Here is a 13,655-nt window from a genome sequence, read left to right as displayed (position 1 = left end):
ACAGTTTATTAATAGCCATAGCCCGTGCAAAGTAGTGATGTAATGGTTTAATCTGCATGGACATCCAATGACAATGATGTTTAATGACAGATTCATGTATGTCTTTGTACCAACAATATCAAAATTAATGTAATTAAGAAAAATAATGCTTATTTTATTTATTTTCTCTTGACAACAAACCGAAACACTGCCTTTATCTAAAATACAAAAATTGTGCAAGGGATCCAGTACAAAAATATAAATATTAAATTAATTAAGTGATTTATACTTGTCCCATTAAAAGAGGCACAGCAAATGGCTTTTATTTTCAGCACTGACAGACATCTAGGAGGTGATCCTGCAGATAAGTGAGGGACTCTTCCACATGGAGCGGTAATTCTTGGCCAAGGTCAGCCTTGGATCTTGACAGGAAGGCCTCCCCAGCTTCACGTATTGCGTCCTTGGATACCTTATCATCGGGCTTGTAGACCAGCATGGCAACTCTGCTTCTTTGTTCAGTCCCTGAGCTGCACAGATAGCCTGGGGACAGATGAAATAAGTTACGAGTAGAAACAGAGTCAAGTCAAATTAATGTACTTAACATGATCTGGGACATGGTAGACTGGGTATCGAAAAGTGAATACAACTTAAACTTTGGAGGAATTGATGACAGTGATAACACATCTTTCAATCAGCATTTATATTATATGTCATAGGAATACAGATATCTTTGAACTGACAATCAGCTTGACCAAGAACATAAATGTATAATGTTGTATATCTGCCACTGCCATGTTTTGCATAACACAAATGGGATGGATGTAAAGCAATAAAGAAAATGCTTTGCTAAAATACACCCATGAGCTCAGGGAAATGGCAAATAGAGTACAGAGAAAGATATTTGACTGGGTGATCAGGATCAGACTTTCCATGTGGCATTACACCACATATTGCACATTCACTGGAATCTGAGGTTTCCCACAAGCTCCAAGCTCTGGCTTCCTCCTGGCAGCAGGACATCGATAAGCTTATCCAAATATGGTAAATATATTGCTTTTTGATTATGATCAGAAATCCCAACTTTGATGGGTAACAAGTAGTCAAAATCTTTTGTATCATTTATTTCATCATTTTAAACCAAACTACCTTACATCGAGAGGATTTATGAGACCACTGATTAATGCATTGAAGATTTTCAAAGAAATTGGGAATCACACATGGTTTACCAGAATCTCACCTTCCATTGCTTTGTTGTAGCTGAGCAGCAACATCCAGAGAAGATGAACCAACTCTTCCCACCGCTGCCATTTCTCACCGCCATCCTGGATAATACAGTCATGGATCAATTTTATTTAACAGTTGCTTGTTGTGGCTGACTTTTGATTTTTTAGTTTTTGCAGTCTTTTGTCAAGGAATATGGTAATCATAGAGCTATCCTAAATTCTTAATTGGATGGTGAAATGAACTTACACCCCCTCATTAAAATTAAATTCACACATATTTTCACACTGCCAAAATCTATTTAACCACTATATGTCAGTTATACAAGGGTTGGCCGACAAGGTAAAAGATGAAAATCAGATATGGAAAATTTAACTAATATTCACCGTAGGGTCTGGAGCCAGAGTGCAGTTCTTCATAAAGTGAAGCAGCAAACTAAGCGACATGGGCAGAGAGATTTTCAGTGGGCATGCATAGTCCAGCAGATGTTCCAACAGCTTACATCTCAGCAGCTTGCTCTGCAGGCTTTCCAGCAACAACATCCTGAGTCAGAAAGAGATTAGTGAATGTAGCTGGGAGCAAGAGGCACATTTTGCTATTGGAATAATTAAAATAGTTCATGGTTGTATAGTTTACAATTAAAAGAATGTATTAAGTTACTTATTTAATACATTTGTGTTTATACAATGCAGAATGACTAGATACATTTAAGGTAAGAGGTAAGAGATACTTAAACTGTCAAAAGAGGTTAGTCTGCCAAGTGTATAAAAGAAAGTACATCTCCCCCTCATACTTCAACTTCAACAGTGACTACAAAAAACTTGCTTTCTCATCTCTCCTCCTCACCTGTGTGCTCGCAAATGCACATCGCTGATGACCATATGGAAGAGCTCCTGGGACAGCTTGACAGAGGTGAGAGCTGGAGAGCGGTCTACCTCCAGGGCCAGAGACAGCATCCTCTGGAAGATGGACACTATCCTGTATGAGAGAAAGGGTACAAAACAGGCTACTTGTATGTAAAAACGACATACAGTAAAAAAAAAAACAACAACCCATAATCATACAAAATTAAAATACATATTTTGTATGTGTTTCAAATGTAATACTTTTTTCATTATTTCAAACTCTCTGATTATTTTCAAATTTATGTTAAAATATAAAATAATTTCAACGTGGTCTCAGACTCTTGGAATCACTGACCTGATTTGTTCATCTCTCTCCCTGGCTGTTTCTGTCTGATCTGTTGATTTTATAATGGAAGAAAAAAGCCACTTGATGATGTCCCTGGAAAACAAACCAAAACACAAAACATCACCAGCATTAATTTCACGAGTGAGAAAGTATTCATAAAAATCTGTACTATTTGTTAGGCACGTAGTATAAAGTGATCACTCTGACAAAGGGTGACTTCTAATATCACAATTGCATACATCCTTCTGTGGCCTTTATTATAAAGCGTTACAATTTTGGGATGTTTGAGCAAGTTATTTAGCTTCAGCACAACTTGCAATCTGATACTAACCAGTCTCACAAACCTGGGGGGTATTCCAGACAGTGGATTTAGTGAAGAAATAAGAGCTCATTGATAATGACTTTTTATATTCCACATGCATGTGCTTGACTCAGAGTTGATTGAACTCAGGACAGATAAAATCAGCTGATCTGTAACTGAAAACTCACAGTTTTCTCATCTCAGAGTTCATCAACACATAGTTTGGGGTCGGGCTCAGAGTTTGTTCCACTTGCTTTTGGAAGGTGTGTTTTTTGAAAACATGATAAAAAAAAAAGTAGGAAGTAGAAATTATGTCATTGCACTGGCAAAAATAAAGTAAATTGTAGGTTACTGTGTTAAAAACTGTTTGTATGAATAACAATCATTCATGTCAGATTACATGTTTTGATATGATCCCAATAAGTAAACTTGCTCAGATGTATTTCAAAAACGTTTTCCACTCTCATTATATAAAAAAATATAAAATATACTAAAATATTCCCTAAGTGTGCATAATGTAATGGCAAGTGACTGCATTCTACCATGGTAATGTGCAATATAACTAAAAAGCTTTGGTCAACTCCAGTGTTCTCCCCTGGTTAGCAAACTCACCTGACTCGAGGAAACTGCTGATCGCATGACAAAGTGGCTTTGGCAATTGAGTGGTGGAGGGCAGAAGCAGAATGCTTCGCATGGAAGTCATCCTCCAATGTCTGCGCAATGTACTCTAGGAGCATGCGCACAACCTCACATCGACATCTCTTTGTACAGTCCTAAGGAGGGACACATATGATGTTAGTTTATTGAAATCACAAACAAGACCTTCAGCCATAAATATGAAATTTGATCATCTACTCCAACAGTTATTCAGCTTCTGAGAGTTTACATCTTTTAAGCATATGTTTCATTCTACTGTTTGTGTGTGTGTGTATTTATTTGTTTTACTGCCTACCTGATTGGCCATGACTGAGGTCAACAACTCCCAGTCCCATGGTACTGTGCTTTTATCAACCATGTGGTGTCTGCCAACAGAGAGAAACTTTAATCCCTGAATTCAAACATGTAATCGGCAGAGGATGGAAAAGAAGCTATAAAGGGCAGATTATATATTTATATAAGAAAGGTTACAAATAATAGATTATAATCAACTCTGATTCCTTTTATTCCCTCACCTCTGTGTCCTCATCAGCAGATGAAAGGCCTGTACACACAGGTGATGCGGACACTGAGGGTCCAACAGAATATTGTGGACTAGATGGGTAGTGATATCTCTGGGGGGGTAGTAACCAGGCTGCAGTAGGTCAGACAAGAGCTGTAAAGTTCCCTCTGGATAGTTCTCATCAATCGTACTGTAAACCAGACTTAGGCTTTGTCGGCATAACACCTCTGGAGTTCCAAAGCCTTCATCTTCGACATCAATCTTGGGGGGGGGGGGGGGAGAGAAGATGTAAGGAGACAACAGAAACATATACATTAGGGGTGTAACGGTACACAAAAGTCACGGTTCGGTACGGTTTCGGTACAACAGACACTAATTGAATGTAAAACTAAAATCTGTCTTGTGTTATAGAAGTAAAAAGAAAAAAGAATACAAAATAAAACAAGTGCATTAGGAGTGTTATAATGCCATTCATTAATTCTAGAGGGAAAAAAACGTGCACTTGACAACTGGCAACTATTATTCGAATTATTAAATTATTATTATTATTAAAAAAACAAAACAATAAACTGACATCAATGTTGGTTTACACAGTTAAATTAGACTAGCAGTTACTTTGGTGATGTTTCTGGTCCTGCCTGTGTTCATAAAACATATTAGGCAGCTACACGCACATCCCCCAAAAAACTGAAGACTAGGTGCTGGACCACCAAGAAAGACACAGGTAAGGAAAAAAGGAGACCGCACACTAGTTAAAAGCTCCCGTGACAGTTTAATGTCACTCACACGTTTCAGGCATCAGCCCTTCATCAGACAAAATGTGTCTGATTATATATAGTGTGCGGTCTCCTTTTCTCCTCACCTGTCTGTGTTCATGTCAAGAGGCTTAAAAGCTGCGGGATAAGTTGTTGCACACAACTTGTCTTTTTCCTTGCACCAGTGATTGACATATCGGGGTGAACATGCGCTACGTGTTTGATACGTTTCTAGCGACTCACCGCGCATCCGTGAAACATCGCCGACGGACTTTGTCCGGTGGACCAGTCGCGCGAGCCGCCGCCGCCGCCGTTTGTTTCATTGAGAAGCCACAGTGACATGAATGAAGCAGACAGCTCTCCTCCTCTAACTTCACTCTCTCATCACTTCTCTTCTTCGTCTGCTATGACGGCTGCAGGCAGCTTCGAGGCTCATTACCGCCACCTGGATTCGAGTGAGGACTCGACTTTTTTTTTTTTTAATATTCATTCAGACGTATTCGTCGTGTGACTGTGTGCACCGAACCGTGACCCCCGTACCGTGACGGCACGGCACGGGACGAATACATACCGTTACACCCCTAAAGGAGACAACAGAAACATATACATATAAAAACAATGAGAATTGTCTCTTACCAAGGCTTGACCTGGCCCAGACAATATTTTCCTGAGCATGACAGGGCACACATAACGTCTGTCTTCTCGACTAGCTGCTCTGAAGTCCATATCAAATCTGCTCTCTTCGTTCACTTCTTCTCCATCACTCCCCTCTTGCCAGAGGACAGATAGTGGACTATCCATTCCTGCATCCCCTCTATATGTTCCATCACCAGATCCTTCGTCCACGCCCAAGGTTTTAGACACCGACACAGCAGGTTCACTGGGGATGCTAGAGCACACATCTGGGCTGTTTGGGGCACTTTCAACCCTAGCCGTGTCTGAGTGCAATTCAGTCATGTTCTCAGCTGGTTTATGTTCAGAGGAAGGTGCTATGTCAACTTGGCAGTTCGAATCATGAGATGCAGTACCACTGTGGGATAGAGAGTCAAGTATCTCAGAAGACTTCAGTGTGGTAGTAGGGGAGGGAGGGGATGGGTGATCATGGAGGTCATTTAACTGTGCACTTGTGAAGCCATTACTGTTACCCTCTTGTTCCTGTCTGATAAGCGAGTCAGCCAACTTAGGAGGAGAATTGTCCAATGAAGTTTTCATGACAGACCCATCTGATTCTGTAGTTGTCCTCAAACTGGTAATACATTCTGGTGCATATCTGTTTACGTCCAGCTGACCAAGGCACAGTGACATTTGTATAGACTCTTTTGTCAAATGCACAGAGCGGTTTGACATTTTCAGTTCATTCACATGTGTCTCAAGAAAAGACAGCCGTCTCAGTTTTACAGCTGGTGTGTGATGGTTGGGATGTAATTCATAGTTCTCCTTTTTTGGTTGTGTTTGAGGATTCACACATCCAACATTACCACAGTCCTGCTGTGGAACAAGAACTGATGAGCCTGTAGAAGAACTCATCATTGAGTTAGGATCTTCTTTTCTTGATATTCGATCATTACCGGTATTTGAACCTTCCTTTTTTATTTTACTGTCACCTGCTGGCGAATGAACTGCCTCCTGTTTTGGCTCATTTGATATCTTGATTTCAGTCAAATCTATAACTGCCAAGGGGGTGGGATTTTGTCTTTTGCGCAATTTTAGCTCTGGAAGAGTCCATCTGGGATCTGTGAGGTCAATAAAAGGCTAGAGAAGGGAGAAAACAAACAGTACGATGTCAAAAAATGCTGTGGTTACTCACATACTTACACAAATAAATAAAAGAGCCTACTCTACTTTGCTTTATTCAAAAATATATTCAAGTGGGAAACTTTGTCCAAAACAGTATAAACACATTTCTTCTCACATTCATAAGCTAATAGTATTTCTTCATTTGTATGTATGATGTTTTTAATGTATGATTTGTCTTGTATGACATGTGTTGAGTGGCAATGTGGGGATTGTGGAGCTGCTGTGCAGCACAAATGTCCGTAAGGACAATAAAGGTCTTTTAAGTTTAGTTTAAGTATAGATTCACAAGTGAATAAAACCTCAATTTCAGCATTGATTGTAGGTGAAAATAGATCAATTTTAAGTTTTCTACCTCTGTCTGTACAATTGAACTTAATCTATTACATGGTATATCAATATCACCATGGGGTCATTGCAAAGTCCAGTGTTACTTCATTTGTTACAGCTCAGTTGGAATCACTAGTGCTTGACAACCCACCAGACCCCTCTCATCGCTGGTATTATTTGGGACATAAATAATATGGTAAATGATGAATGATAGACACAGGAACTTATCCACATTAACCTTTAGGCTACTTATCAACTCCAAGTTGGCAACACATAATTTCCCATTATAGCCACAAACACTAAGTTATTTAGATATTCAATATATCACAGCAGGCATGTTATTGAAAACACATTGATTTATCCTAGCCACATAAGACATGTTTGCAGCATAAGAGCCTACAGCTTGCATAAAGAGATTTCATTTTAAGATAACACTAACGTTACTCTGAACACACATACGATGCCAAATTAAATGTATATAAATTTAAAATCTAAGTATGAGTAACATGTTATTATTTAACCCAGAACTTCTTGCTTTTCCTCACCAGTAACTGTCAGTTTCTGTGGTTTACCTGATGAGCAGCCTGATAAGGGTGATATCAACAAGACAGCTCTTCCTGTTCTAACGTTATCCGCGCCTGTTTCTATGGTAACGGTTACTTAGAAATTAGTTCACCTGCTGTGGTACTTTGACGTCTACGGGGTCGACCTCGACCCTCACGGCCGAGAGGGGCAGCAGCTCGGGCTTGGTGGAGAAGGAGCCGATGACTTCCACATCAGAGTCCTCCTCCGAGCTGAGGGAGATCACTTCCTCCATGTCTCCTCTCAGTCATTCAGCCTGAGAGCTCAGCAGCAACTGTGAGGTAACGCCAGCCCGCTCACAGAAGCACAACCTAAAGCAGCTAGGCCCACGATAGTCGCCATAGTCCTGGAGAAAGACGGTCTCGCGTTAGTGTGTAGTAGTTCCTCATCATGTTTCACACAGAGCACAAGATCCAGCTCCAGTGAGATCTGATATGCAAGCCCACAAAGTGCAGTGTTTCCTTGTTGAGGTCGTCTGCCATATGCGCCTGATGCTGGCGGTAGTTTTAAAACCTGTTCATAGTACCCGCTGTTCATTCAATCCACCTTGGAAAGAAATCGACTGCAACAGAAAAATAAAAGCCAATCGTTCACCTGTTTCAACTTTGCAGTTGGTCGCTTCCTGGTTTTGTTGACATCTTTGTGCATGGCTGATCATAACCGGCTGTACACGTGCCAAGAGCGCCGCCCAGTGTACTGGAGTGCTAACTTGTAATCTGACCCGGAAAAAGTGAGAAAACCAAGGCTCTCAGAAATAAATAAAACAGAAAACGGCTCTCTGTGTTGGGGAGCAGTGAATCAACCCCGTTTTTAAACTAAATTTAGCCTTAGATTGCTGATATTCCAACTACATGCAGATTTGCCCTTATATCTCTTTTATCCTAACCACAGAGTGCACAATCCACACCTTATTTAAAAGCTATGGACATGTGTGGCTCACACAGCCACAATATCACTATGGACAATCCTTGTGAATCTTATCCTTAGGAATAATCATCAGCAGTTATTGTAGGCTATACGAAGCCAAAGCTGGCATTTGTTGCATTTTCTCCCTCAACAGTGGGCAACCTTGTTTGTTTGTTTTTTTGCTACAACCTAATGTTGGGTGACAACATAACTAAACTTCAGAGAAAAAACAAACAAATTCCTCCCCTGCTCTTACCCTATATTTGAAGTGGGGCAATAATTTACTGTTTTTCAATGGGTAGCCCTTAAGGACCTATTTATCAACAAGCAGATGAGGTGGAAGCTGACTCAGTTTTTTAATAGACATAACTTACTAATTATTTTCAAATGTTGTTTTTGCTTCATCTTTTCTCACTGTCACAATGAGTAACATTAACAACGCGATTTAGGATAATTCTATGTTATGCTCACTCACACAAGACCTACAGTATTAATACATCACAGTAAGTAAAGCACTGCTGCTTCAGTTTTTTGTGATGCTAATGATCTAACTGACTGCTCTAAAATAATGTAAAAATATAATCAGCAAAACTTCTTCTCAAAATGTATGTTATCTGTGACAATATGTAGTCTCACTCCTCACCACTGGAGTGCACTCATGTTGTGCAAAAGATTTCAAATATTTGACAAATATGTCTATTTTCACAGGGCGGCTTAACTTCTGTGTGTACAAAGTACGCATATGTGTCTTCTTTGTGATAATTTACCCCCAAACTGAGCTGTGAACAGAAATTAGTATCTGGCCTTATTGGCTTCTCAATCTTACGTAAACTTAACGGAGCACATGCACATGCAAAGAGGTATCTTTGCAAAAAGCAGTCTGTCTGTGTCTCTGGGGTGATATGACGTTAGACACATCAACCCTGCAGCACTAATGTTTACTCCATCCTCCTATAACTTCTCTGTTCCCTGGGGACCTATTTCTGACACTCTGTGAGCCTAGTGGACACGAAACACGTCATACAAACTGTTGTGCTACAGTGATATGAACCCAAAGTGTCAGGGCTGAGCAGGCTGCCGGAAAAAAGATGTAATGTATTTCTGTATTTTTGAAGCCATTTACAAATGACACATTGAACCCAGTGCTACAGCTTCATTTCCTGTAATAAGCCCAGACGAAAGAGTGTTTTTGTGGTACATGCCATCACTAAAAGCTGCATCCTTTTGATGGAGAGCTGTGACATGCTGTGACATCCATACATATGCTAGTGTGTTGAGTTGATAAGGACACTGTTATTGTGATAAGCACGTTATTTAAGCAGCAGAAACAGTTCGCAGTGAACTGTTGTTGGCTTACAGCCTTATTTGTAATGTATCATTTTGTGAATTGAAATATCACTGCAGAAATGCAAGTGTCATGGTCAGGGTATAAAACAGGAAACAAGAAAAATATTAGGCTATTCTATTGCTTGTCCTTGTTTTTCAAAGAAATGTGCATTTCTACACTGAATTTTCATGTAATTGGATGAAAGTAGCTATTAACCACAGATGCCTTTAGAAAAACTGGGCAGGATGAGTCATCGTAGTCAGAAATCCATAACCTAGTCCCACCACCTATCAGTAATGTTAAAACTTTAAGAGGATGGTTATGGAGTGTGTACTGCAAGAGATAAAAGCTGTCTGTGCACACCAGTGTTTTCTAAGACTGGATCTTGGAAATCAGCCTTACCTTTAATACTCAGTGTCACGCTGCGATGAATTCTAGAGCAAACATCCAGCCTCAGTTTGAAAACAAACTATGTTATAAATTTTTGCTAAAAGTAGCAAGTTATTATGGGGGTAATCATTTCCGACACACAACAGTGGTTGATGCCAAATCATTACTGTCAGTAAGTCCACATTATTGTGTTCAGCGCACTAGTTCTGAGAACACAAATATTACCACAATGTGAAACCTAATTCAGCTGCAAAGGGTTGTCCAAGTTCAATTAGACAGAGGGGGATAACTGTGGAGATGTTTTAAATCCCAGGTGGACCTCCCAACACTCTGCTGCCCATACATGGACACATTATGGATGAAATGTTTTATCAGCAACAGAACATGTGTTTTCCTGTCTCAAAAGGTGAACAAAAGCATGTCTGTGCTCATTAGTAGTTACTTTCGCTGGGAACTAATAATGTCTAATATAAGGCCAGCTGGCTTCAGATAAAAATATTTGAGATCTGTGGATGGTGTTGGACTGAAAATAGGAAACTCTGCAAGTCTTTTTCTTAAAGGCTTAAAATGCATGATGTGGATTTGATTCAGTCAGTTTAATATTGTAAGAATTGCCTACTGTTTCTTCATTGCTATAGTCTATATCCATGTGTGGAGCTCTCTTTTCTTAAACAGCTTGTAATGGTGTGTAGTGTAATAAAAACAAAAATCTAAAAAAAAAAAAAATCTGTCTGGGTGTAATATCTCTTCTTCAAGAAGTTGCTGTGAGCAATGGACCAGCTCATAATCCATAATCCATGAAATTGTTGATTTTACATCAAACAAAGACAATATAAGCCTGTGAATATTCTCATTTGTCCAGGTCATAGTTATCTCAAGGAAATTTAAATCGAATGCAACTGGACCGGTCAGATGCGAACATGAACTGATGAAGCCTCTTGGATGAGAGGTGAAACGTCTTCCTAGACAAATAACCAAGTCCAGTTGCATTCGATTTAAATTTCCTTGAGACAAAGACAATATATTGTGAGCTTTAGTGGGGCTTAGTGATGGATTTAGTTGTCTTCATTGTAAAATAAGCTAAGCATCTGCAGGCTGGACCTTCAGGTTAAAGACTCTTTCAAATAGACACTTTGAAGAAGACCCCTCTTTTTTACCCATTGCCTGTTCACACTGAACCAGACTAAGCTGAGCCCGAGATAATGCAGCCGTGTGATTTTACATGAGCATGCGTCATCCTGGAATCTAAGCGTGACGTGTGACACAACAGCGTCGGCGTACTGCCCCGCCATGCTGTCTCTGCCTTTTACACGGATGTCAGCACAGAGTTTCAGCCACTACTGCTGCTGACATAGAGATTGAACAAGAACACACACACATCTCCCATCTCCCATTCATTCATTCATTTTAGACCAAATGGTGAGGTGGAATAAAGTCACAACCTTTTTGTATACAGCCAGTGGACAGTAACAAGGCAAATTTACTTGTGTACTGTACTATACATCTTTGGGTATCTTGAGTATTATTTTGGGGGGATAGGCCTACTACTTGCCTTCACTTACACTACATTTGAAGAACAAATATTGTACTTGTACTCCACTACATTTATGTTGATAGCCTCGTTACTAGATACTTTTGCTCTTATAGGTCAGCTGATTTTTTTCAGTTTTATTTTTTTGTTGGTTTTTTTGCTCATTTCAGGAAGCAAAGAAAATAAACTGCTTTTGCTGATTCGTGTATTGAGCAAATAGAGAAAATGAAATTTCTTTAGCCATTCATGTGCGATAGGGAGTTGTTTGAAGAATGGCCTTGGCAGAGAATCAGGTAGACAATAACATGAATAGAGAATTTGTCACAGATGCACTTTTTTCTTTTAATTTGTTTTGGGATATGTTGGGTGCTAATAAAGATGCAGGAAGTGAAACAAACAAAAGGATCTTCAGCAGCCACAGAAATAGGAATATTCTGCACAGCTGCAGAGTTCAAGGGGCCCGGCCGCACACGAAATGATCAACTTTTTAAAACACGGTTTCACATTTTCTGTGCTCAGCAGCTACTTTTGGTTGTTCGCATAATTTTTGAGCTAATATACAGATTGTTTTATAGCACAAGCTGCATGATTCTTAAAGGGATAGTTCAACATTTTGGCAAATTGGCCCATTGCCATAATCGCTATAGTCATAGCAGCGGGTTCGTTACCTTTATTTGTCGGTGTAAGCTATTTTCAGAACGGTGGAGCGGAGCAGCAGGCTGCTCAGAGCTACACTATGGAGGCTAAAGGAATTTCTTGGTTTCCCTCGTCAAACTCATCAAATACAAAATCCCAAAACTCCAAAACGCTTTCGTGGACAAGTTGTGACCTTTCACAATCACCACGCTATGAGATAATAATGGAACGTTATGAAACAGAGCCGTTTTTGAGGTAAATATAGGGTAAATACAGAGTCTGCTTGCTGAAAAACTGTCCCTGAACGCAACGCGCATCAGCGGTTTTGCATGAATTTACTCTAAAACAGCTCCGTCTCGTAACGTTCCGTTATTATCTCATAGCGTGGTGGTTGTGCAGCTTACAACTTGTCCACAACAGCGTTTTGGAGTTGTTGGATTGTGTATTTGATGAGTTTGATGAGGGAAACCAAGAAATTCCCTTAGCCTCCATAGCATAGCCCTGAGCAGCCTGCTGCTCCGCTCCGCCGTTCTAAAAATAGCTTACACCGACAATTAAAGGTAACGAACCTACTGCTATGACTATAGCGATTATGGCAATGGGCCAATTGTCCAATAAAACATGTAATTCAAATTGATTGTTAATCTGAAAAAAAATGGTTCCTTCAGATCACTGCAACAACACAAACGAAAACAATTTAGTTGTTATTTTCCTGTACTTTGGGTTATTTTAGCAGAGACTCTCACAGCAGGAGCATGGCTAACAAATTTACCTCGGACAGGCTGCAGTAGGTCAGAGGTCACATGTTGTCTTATCACATTTAACAGAGAATGGGTAATATTAGAGCAAAGGAATGGTGAACAAATATCCTCAGGAAGAAAAACACAGTGTCAAAAATAACTTTTCACTTGTTTTTAGAGTGCAAACACTATCTTTAATACTTGGGTACACACTCGGGGTGCGTATTGGCAAGAATCTGGCGATACCGTACATATCACTACACAGGGGCAAGAATACAATATATTACGATATATTGCAATAAAGGTGATAAATAAATTAGCTTACACTCCAGCATCAATGAGTCACATACCTGTACTCTAGCGAGATCTCATTGTTCCGTTGGAGTGGAGGAGTCAAAGGCTGAATAACTGCTGCCAACTAAGAGTTTTAAATGCAACACAAAAATGAACCACCGCCGTGAATGTTTGCATGTGTTGAAGAAAAATCACAATTCCAGGCTCCAAAGTTTACTGTGATGTGGTGAGTTTAATAGTAATCCGGAAAACGGTGAGCCTAGGGACACAGCGGGGTCTGTGACAATATACTGTCCCAGAGTGAAGGGCAAGGGAACAGATATACAGTTGAAGAAAGAGGGGGGGTCATATGTGGTTACATGGGAAACAAAGACATTTGCATCTCAAGGTGGAGAGTGAAAGCATTCGCATCAAAGGTTCTGATTAAAGGTTCGTTAAAGGTTCTGATGGCCAGACAGGATTGAATCAAGAGGAAGCAAAATGTATCAGAGAAACAAAGACCTAGACGAGACAATGTGT

General features: G+C 39.9%; 1 protein-coding gene across 1 annotated transcript; it reads right to left on the bottom strand.

The window, feature by feature from the left end:
• Positions 1–274: 274 nt before the first annotated feature.
• Positions 275–7,954, bottom strand: simc1 (SUMO interacting motifs containing 1). Its single transcript, XM_085789962.1, has 10 exons — positions 7,407–7,954; positions 5,243–6,358; positions 3,865–4,112; positions 3,645–3,714; positions 3,305–3,465; positions 2,401–2,484; positions 2,047–2,178; positions 1,587–1,743; positions 1,217–1,301; positions 275–519 (listed from the first exon to the last, which is right to left on the bottom strand). Exons 1-10 carry the CDS (start codon positions 7,545–7,547, stop codon positions 308–310), a joined length of 2,406 nt encoding a protein of 801 aa, XP_085646088.1. The 5' UTR covers positions 7,548–7,954; the 3' UTR covers positions 275–307.
• Positions 7,955–13,655: the final 5,701 nt, after the last annotated feature.

This window comes from Trachurus japonicus, chromosome 10, assembly GCF_045865225.1.
Source record: "Trachurus japonicus isolate A0001 chromosome 10, Traja_1.0".
NCBI lineage: Eukaryota > Metazoa > Chordata > Actinopteri > Carangiformes > Carangidae > Trachurus > Trachurus japonicus.
The sequence above is the reverse complement of the archived record's forward strand: the minus strand, read 5'-3'. Positions and strand labels throughout refer to the sequence as shown.